The 9,155-nt window shown below is 50.1% G+C and overlaps 1 protein-coding gene across 3 annotated transcripts in view; it reads right to left on the minus strand.

Moving 5' to 3' along the window:
* The window catches only part of RHOQ (ras homolog family member Q), a gene marked incomplete at its 5' end in the record, with an annotated part of 25,339 nt that extends 16,984 nt beyond the window's left edge, over window positions 1–8,355 (minus strand). For 2 of the 3 annotated variants that reach the window (XM_083832128.1, XM_083832126.1), the window contains 2 exons: window positions 8,037–8,095; window positions 8,195–8,345. In XM_083832128.1, the coding sequence (XP_083688254.1) occupies window positions 8,037–8,095; window positions 8,195–8,336 (201 nt within the window). Of the gene's footprint in view, window positions 1–8,036; window positions 8,096–8,194 lie in introns of all 3 variants that reach the window. The other variant, XM_083832127.1, reaches the window with a different exon arrangement.
* Window positions 8,356–9,155: the final 800 nt, after the last annotated feature.

The raw sequence follows: 9,155 nt of genomic DNA on the forward strand, positions 1-9,155 counted from the left end.
CTATTTGCGTAGACAGTATCAACAAAACACTGCTCTCCATTACCACAGTAACTTCAACTTGCTGGCCTCTTCCTGATGTTCTAAAAGTAAAAGTCTGATATTTCTCTGCAAGACTTATTATTTTAGCATCTTGAGCAACAGAACATGGATTCAGCAGACTGCAAGCACTATCAGTGAGCACACTTTCACTTGAACACACCTATACCAGTTGCTCAGCCACTAGGAGCTCCTAAGAAGCGGGAGGGTGACTGCCGTGGGCAAGCCCTCTCACTCGTTATCCAGCAGAAATCGCAGCTCTGAGGTGCGGTGCTGGTTTCCTTCTTGCAGTCAGTGACCTTATGAGTAACGCTCTTCCCATACCATTTTCACACTTTCTCTGCAAAAGGAATTCACCCCAGTTTTGGTGACTGCGGCCATGAACAATCAGGATTTTTCATTCTTTCACATTGAGTAATCAGGGAAAAACAATTAAATGCACCCTGGCACAGAGGATCTGGTCAGACCCTCGGCAGACCCTGCTGTTAGGAAAGACGGGTTCTTTCAGTGTATTTTTACAGGAGAAAATGACTGTCAAGAAGTCTGTTTTCACTGAGAAAACAAGCCTTGGAATAGAGATGGTTTAATACAGTTATCTGTGTCATGGCAACAAAGACTGGTCAGTTAGGGGTCCCGCTCCCTTTCACTTTTTACAAATAAATCCCAAAAGCACATTCTTCAGTCCAGTGCTGAGAAACAGCTTTGTAAGACAGAAGACTAAGACTTCATCACACTGACTCTGCAAGATTAATTCCCATTACGCAGCTGCACAGAGGGCATAAACTGCCAGAGTACCTTTGCCATCACGTGCACTCCATAAACGCATCATGGTGAAAGTTTCTGGAATTAAAAGTGTTCCTAGGAGTCTTCTGCATCTCATTTTATGTCAATCCCCGATGTGTCAGGGCTAACAGCCGCCATCGAAGAATGTGGTAAAACACCCAATGGTTTCACTGCCGCAGATGCTAAGGCAGCTGAAAAACCTCCTAGGGTTTCTCTTTCTGAAGAGAGGAATATGACAGCCACCTCACTGCCCATGGGTGGGCTATGTGTGGGTACCAAGTAAAGATGCAGCCCACATCGCTCCTGGCATCCAGCTGTAATTCACTCTAGCACTGCATCCCAACTGGACATCAGGCCAACCTGGAGCAATGAGCCCTACAGATGATCTTTTAGCATTCACGGCTGCATCTGATTTAGAGCACGAGCTGCTTGAGGCACATTCAGTCTGTCATTCATCTAATGCAATAAGCTCACCTAGGATGCTGACAGATGTTCCTTTGCTCTGGAGAATAACACTGCCATCTGCATTTTGATACATACACCAGCACGTGCCGAGCACTGCTAAGAATCACTGTCCACGTGCCACAGAATGGATGCAGCGGAGATTAAAAGAGGACGAGGACAGCAGCAGCTCATGAGTCAACTGACACAACCTTTACAGAAGTGCTGGAAGCATCACGTAGCATTCAGGCATTTTTCTTAACATAGATCACCCAGTCACCAATCCAAACCAAAAGACTACTTACAAAACCACAGCAGAACAGAGCAGTAAAAAGATGTCATTCCCCTCCTCTTTTGCCCAGTTCACCTTTTTTTTTTCTTTTTTTTTTTTTTTTAATTAGAGGAGCCACGGTTTTGTTAGAAACGTAACTGCTGATTTGGAGGTTAAAAAAAGTCCTGAATCTCTGTCCCAAAGCATCCATTTTAACAATACTGTTTTTTTTTATAATTCCCAGTAAAACTTCCAAGATTTGGAATCAGTGTTTTATATTATTTCTTAAAGCCCAGGTTCCTGGAGTATGATGATTACATGAAGAAAAATAACATCCTTTTCACTTTTAAATGAGAGGTGTTTCCAGTCCCCTGCAGACACAGAGAAAACTTGAATACACAAAACTCAAAGGAAAACCACTTCCAGCAAAGGGCAAAAGAAAAATTCCCAATCTGTTTTCCTTTTCTAGGTTTTTAGGTGCTTCCTAGTGTGGTCTGGGGATAGGAATAGCTGACTCATCATTTTGAATGTCTGGGACTGACAAAACATTGGTATTGCTACTAATTTTTATGTTCATTTTGTCCATATGTTCTCAAGAAAGGAATGGGAACAAAGCACTCTGAGCTCAGCAATAGGGTGCCTGCTGACACAGAGCTGCGGATCAGACCCTAGCTGACGTTATAAGTCCTTTTGCACTGTTTCTCGCCAAGTAATTGATTGGGAGAAAGGTCTTTGCTGTGGAGGCAGTACTCTAGATTACGTTTGGCTTATTTGAAGGTGTAGTTTAGAGGCTGGCTCAGGAGCTAAACGATAAATGAAAAATAGTGCATTTTAGAGACTTTTTATATTCACCAAAACATGAAGAGCTCTTTGCGAAGGAGACATTTCAGTCAAGAACTCTGACTACAGACCTTCCAAAAATTCGCTGGGTCTCGTGCATTCTCTGTAAGAAAACCCTGCCAGCTCCTGCCACCTCGCCCAGTCCCACCACTTGCTGCCTTCAGTACAGCGTAGGTTATATGATAATTACATGATGCAGGTGCACACACCAGCTTAAAATTGGGAAGTGAGAGGATATGCAATAACATTATACTGGAAAAGCAACAATTATTGCTTGCACTCAGGATTGTCTTTTTAGATCGTGGTGTTTGGATAGCATAGAAACATGGCACTGTAACTCAAAGAAATTGTAAAAGAGCAAAATTCGGAGAGAACTCTGTCACAGCCTAAACCCAGAAAAAGAAACATTTTTACTTGACTACACAATCAGTGCTTAGCAAGAGCCTCCCTAGGTCAACACTTCATAAACATGTGCTTTTATCATAAACTGAAGTTTCAGAGAACTTCTCACACTTGGTTTGCTTTTTACTTCAGCCTGCTGTTAGCTCACTTGGCCAAGACATTCTGGATCTACATTTTCAAACAAAACCCTTACGCTTGGTTTTAAGATAACTTGGTCCCAACCTTCAGAAACGCCGTAGGGCTTTGGACACTCTGAAAAAGAAACAGCTGTCTTGGGTTTGCCACCTACATCCAGTGGATCCTTTTGGGAACTCAGAGCAGTATTTCCCATCCCTAACTCGCCATCTGGTGATCACAATACTTACCTGTCTTTCTAAGAAAGATGTGACGCTTTCAAGGTGTGAATCACAGTTCACAACAAGGTGTTGGAACGTAAGCTTGGCACTGGGATTAATATTATTATTGGAAGAGCATTTTTAAAAGCCAATCTGAAGGTAAAAGTCCCTTTCCCTCCAAAGGGAAAGCCTGTCTTTGCTCAAGTATTTGTCTACTGAACTCTCATCACAGAGACCGCAAGCTCGCACGCATCACCTCCTCCTTTTGCCTAGAAATCTTAAATTTCAGAGGGGGAATCTGGGCACGTTTCTATTTTCAATTACCTACACCCAGCCAGTTGCTGCTGCAGAGCCGTTCAATCTACAGGGCTGGCAACATCCCTAAGGGCTGAGGCCGAGCTATTCATAGGACAGCACGCCGGCCCGGAGCGGGCTCGCAGGCTGCCGCAGCAGCTGCCGGCCCGGCCTTGGCAATGCGAAGGGAGCGAAGGAGAATACGTGGGAGGAGGGAGGTGCGGGGTGGGGGGACAGAAAGGGGGCAGGGTGTTAAGGGCTGATGTTTAATTCTCAGATTTGCCAAAATCATGCTACAGATTGTAGCAATTGTAACTCTACAATGGTTTTGCGTTGCGGGAGACTGTGCTTGCGTGCTCGGCGCTCTGGCTGCGCGGTACGTGCAGCATATGTGGTCCGAGGGGGGAAATTCCTGTTGCACAACAGAGTAGCCAAAATGGTCAGCAGCTGCCACTCCTTTCAGGATACTGAAGTGGTACCTGCTAAACCAGGACTACCTACCAAGGCCAAGACAAACAGTCGGCAAGAATTACAAAGATGACTGCTCTTTCCTATTTATAGCAACCGCTGCAAGTTGTGTGTCCATCCTTTTTAATAACCATGCCTCCATCCCTCTCTTTCCCACAGGCTCATTCGCAGTTACAATCATTTGTTTATACACCTGGCCTTGTGGCAGGCGCTGATCTCGCTAATATTTGAGTTAGATTTACACACTTCGGCAGCCTGACCAAGTTTAATATAAAATTGCTTTTAACATCAATTTTAACTCAGTTACAATGACAAAAAAAAAATATCAGCGGATCTGAATTAAGGTGGCTGCAGCTGCAGCAAGAGTAGCCACCAAAACCTGAGCTGACGAAACCAGGCAGCGGCTTGTTCTCGTATTGCGCTTAGCCAAGTTTCGCAGCTACTGTCTTGGTGACAGTTGAGAAGCCACCGAGAGTCTTACCCTGGTCTGCTCCAGCCTCCTCCTGGCCTGCCTCCAGCTCTGACAGCCCTTCGCACCACAACACACCGGGACCGCAAGGCTTCCACAGGTACATGGTCAGCACATACGGGAGGAAACCGACCACATCACGGATGAAAACCCCACATCAAAAGGGAAAGAGAGAAGGATGAGCCCTGACTGCCATTTTAAGTAGCAGGCTTCAGCGTGGAGCACAACCCCATAGAGGTAAACGCTGTGTGTCCTCACGCTGTGTGTCCTCCCACTTGCTCCGGTCATTTGGGACGTGGCAAGGGGACACGCAGCCCCTCTGTGAATGCTTACAGGCATTTCTCCAAAAGTTTTGCTACCACGATAGCTGGCAGTATTATGCTTGGTATTACAAAAGATCAAAATGATCATCACTTGTCCTAGTTCAAAAGCGCTCTACCAGGGCAAAGTCAGCAGACTCCTGATGGAGCCACGGTTCCCTTTCCAGGTTTATTTTGCCACGCACCCATGCTCCATAACAAACTGCACTGGCACCCAGCTACTCTCCCCCAGCAAGAGGGGATTGTAAAGCCAAAGGCACACAAACACCATCATCGTGAGCACCTCACAGTTAAACTTTGGCATATTTCTGCTCCCAGCTCTGGGCGATGCAGGTAGGCTCCGCCCGTTCTCATCCGCTGGGGAGGCGGAGGAGCGAGGGGATGAGCCAAGAGCCATCCAAACCCAAGGGCTGTGCCCAGCAGTAGGGCTAAAAGGAGCTGCGGCTCCACCTCCAGGAGGAATTGCCTGAGAAATGTCCTCCCCAGGATGGCAGAGCCACCACCGGGACCAGTTCCCATCTGCCTCCCTGGAGCAGGAGCCGGCCTCCACAGCTGCAAAACCAAACGGGCTCCGAGAGCCTCCCCTGCCCAGCAGCTGTACTGGCTATTTTCTGCTGAACCACGGCCGCAGTATTTTCAGCCAAAGCGCCTGGATGCACGCACGCACACAAAGGGGGGAAGGTCTGTCTGCGTGTAGCCTGAAGCTTGTGAACTGTGTCATTTTCCCCTGCTATATATAACCTGGAAAAAAAGGGACTTTAATGGATTTATTCTCAACCTACTTTAAACGCACAAAGACGCGAGGCATTACGTGATCAGTGCAGTTACTATGTGTGATTGCCTGTGTTGTGAAGAAGCTTGCTAGAAACACATACTGGGTGTCATGAACTCAACAGCTTACAGCCCCTCTGCCAAACAGAAGTCTGTCACAAGTTGCTAAATACATAACCATGCAAGCTAAAGACACCCACAGGCTGATAAGTCAGTATTTCAGGCTGATGAGTCTGCTGCGCACCAGCTAGAAACCGAAAGGTCTTGATTCCTCGCTCTGCCACGGGCTTGCCACATGAATTTGGAGCGGTCAAGAAGTCCAAGCCTCTGGTCACGCTCCCTGCCCCAGGAGATGAGACCTGCAGGCTGTACCGACTTGCTCTGTCCGGGGCTGGGGACAGGCACGCTCTGAAGACAACGAACTGCTCAGATGCCACACAGTAATCGTGTGCTGCCAAGTCTGGAGAAAATGATACTATCAGGCCAGTACTTTACAGTAAAACTATTTGGGAGTGAGAGAATTAGAAATAAAAACACCGATGTACGCTGGCACAGAAACCCTGACTTTGAGCAGCATTGAATCCGAGCTGTACAAAAGTCTGTACAAACAGCAGGCATGTACCAGATGCAGCAGACTGTTTCCTCAACATGAAGAAGGCACCAGCAACTCGTGGCTCTTCTGCTCTTAACTACATACATCTTTAAACTTGGAAGTAAGCTTTCTTTTATGCCCTGGCTCTAGAAGAATGGCTTGTCAGCAAACTGTCCCTGATGAAGGAGGAAAAAGAACAAAATTGCTGGTCTAGGGTCTGTACACGGGGTCCCCGTGAGAATCTCCTTAGTCATGCAGATTGTTGGGATGGGGCTTTCGTGGGCAGCCCCAGGTGTCCACCGCTTCCCCCCATACGCTGAGCTGAGGTGAGGATAACAGTAAAGATTTTAATATCACCTGGTAGGGCTGACTAAAAGGAGAGCTTTGCCAAGACCAGACATATTTGTAAAGGTAGCCTCATTAAAACACTCTACATGAGCTAAGGCTCCTCTGAGTTAGGACAGCAAGATCTGGTCCTGGGTACATCAGAAGCTGTAATGTGAGCTTAGGATCTCAACTTCTCACAATTTGGACAAGGAAAAAAAAAAAAAAAAAAGCTTACTTCAACTTTTTACAAATCTAGATACATAATTTAACACTGAAAAGTTTTTCTTAGCTAACAGGAATACCTTTGCTTGCTGTTTGCTGCAAACTGGCCGGTTTACCCTGCTAGCTTTAGAGGAGGCCAAAGGTCTCTCCGTTTGGTACTCAGCACGTTCAGGCAGCGAGGGATACCACAAAACCACATTAGTTAAGGTTACACAGAGTTGACAACACGCGCTCCCATTAATAGTAACAAGTCAGCACAAGCTGTTTGAGACAGCATCCACAAATAAGCTATGCATACGTACGCTAGCGCTAGGTGCTTATTTTTATATTTTCCAATGCTTATGATAGAAAAATAGATGTGTATTAACGAGATGCTTTAATTTGCCTGAGCACTAGATCCTCGTAGTGTAGCACACTTGAGCAGTTTTTTACAACAAGCTGTGTTTTGAAAAACCATTTACTACGGAAAAGCAGGGCTACGACAGAAATAACAAATGAATTTAGTTTGCATAAATGGGACTAGTTTGTGCTTATATCAGCGATATATCACAATCGTGAAGTCAGTCTTTTTGGTAAGAATCTCACCCTTCAGCTACCATCCTTTTGGAAATGAGGCTGTTTCCTATAATTCTCCTAGAATGGAGTTTATCACTGTTTTCAGGCCTCACAAACATATGAAAGACTGGTTGAGTGCTGCTCCCCTTACGGCTGCATGCAAATCTAAAAAGTTACACTGATTTGGCCAATAACTGTTCAATCAAGTACGGGAATAACTCGGTCAAAACGTACAGCTTCAGCCGACACAAGTCCGGTGAGGTTATTTTTACTAGCTACTCGTTATGACAAGGAAGCACATCTGAGACCATGTGAGACCAAACCACACGCTCACACTGCGAGAAGTTTTCATGTAAGAAATACACAACTTTCCAAAAAAAAAAAAAAACACACGCAGCTTTTCTGTATACGCTCCAGGCCTGTCTTGGGAGTCTCCTGCACCTCCCGGGGCCGGGCCCTTTACCAAGGGTGCTTTTTTTTGTTTCAGCTAAGCCCTCTCCAAAGGGCTGCGAGTGCCTTAGCGGAGGAGAGCAGCCGTGCAAGTCAATACAGCGGAGAGGGCGCTGAGCAATGGAGCCCTCGGCGCGGTGCGCCGCGGCTGCCTCCGGCACGAAGCGCCTCGTCCAGCACTAAAACTACTCGTGATGCACGCTGACGTAGCGCCTTTCACCAGGCAAGAGGAACCACTTGAATTGTCTAGAATAGCAAAAAAAAAAAAAAAAAAAAAAAGAGGAAAAAGGAAACAAGCCCCGAGCCCCCTCCCGGGCTGCCCCACACGCCGCCCCAGGGTGACATTTGGCTGCTTTCCGCCGCCCCCGTCGGGAGGAGCGGCTGTCGGGGGGCTGCCCGCTCCCCCCGGGGCCGGGGGCGGCGCGCCCCGGGGTGCTGCGGGGCCAGCTCGGCGTCTCACCTGTCCGGCGGTGTCGTAGAGCCCCAGCAGGTACTGCTTGCCCCCCACGGTGACGCTGACTGCAAGGAGGGAGAAACGGAGCCGGTGAGGCGGCGGCCGGGCCGAGGCGAGCCGAGGCGATCCGGGCGGCCGCCCCCGCTGCCCCCGTCCCCTCTCACCTGCGTAGTGGTCGAACACGGTGGGCACGTACTCCTCGGGGAAGGCGTCGTTGGCGTAGCTCATCAGCAGGCACGTCTTGCCCACGGCGCCGTCCCCCACCACCACGCACTTGAGCATGACCGCGGCGCTGCCATGGGCCATGGCCGGAGCCCGCCCTCATGGCCCCGCGGCCGCTCCCCGCCGCGCCGCCGGGCCCCCCGCCATCGCCGCCGCCGCCGCCTTCTCCTCAGCGGGCGCCCCCGCCGGGCGCGGCCCCCCCGCCATCCGCCGCCGCGCTGGGCCCGGCGGGAGCCGCCTTCCCCCGGCCGCGGCCGCGCAGGGGAAGTGCGGGCCGGAGGGAGGCGGAGGGCGGCCGCGCCTGGCCGAGGAGGCGGCGGCGGGTGCCGGCGGGTGGCGGCCTCCCGGACCGCCGGCAGCGCCCCTCCGGGACCGCCCGCCCCGGGCCCCGCTCGAAGGCGGCGTTTTGGAGTGGCGAGAAGTGCCCCCGCGGTCGGGGGGGGGGGGGCAGCTGTCGCCTCCGGGCAGTGTTTTGGGAGGCTCCTGCCCCGAGCCCTGTGTGGTGGCGATGGGAGCGCTGTGCCGGACGGCTTGGGTGTCTGCTCGGGCTGGCGTGCTCGAGTGCAGGTCCCCTGCTGCGCAAAGCTCACCTGAAGCGTCAGTAAAGCCCGCTTTCACCTCAGGACAAAACAGCAAAGGCACTGCTTGGGTCCCACTTGCGCGCCTTGAGACCTCTGAGGGGGAACGCAGCGCGCCCCAGCCGCGATCTCCTCATGCGCCCAGAGCCTCACCCCAAGCAAGCCCTGAGCGGACGGAGGCTGCCCCAGCCTTACGCCAGGAGGGGTTTCTTCATTCCTCTGGAAAATGTCAGCTAGGCGTGAAAGCCAGTATCTCCGGCACAGGACTCGGTGCACCTGCCTCCCAGAGAGCAGCTCTGCCCAGCGTGCGGGTATGTCCTGCACC

The sequence above is a fragment of the Anser anser genome, assembly GCF_964211835.1.
Source record: "Anser anser genome assembly, chromosome: 3".
Classification (NCBI taxonomy): Eukaryota; Metazoa; Chordata; class Aves; order Anseriformes; family Anatidae; genus Anser; species Anser anser.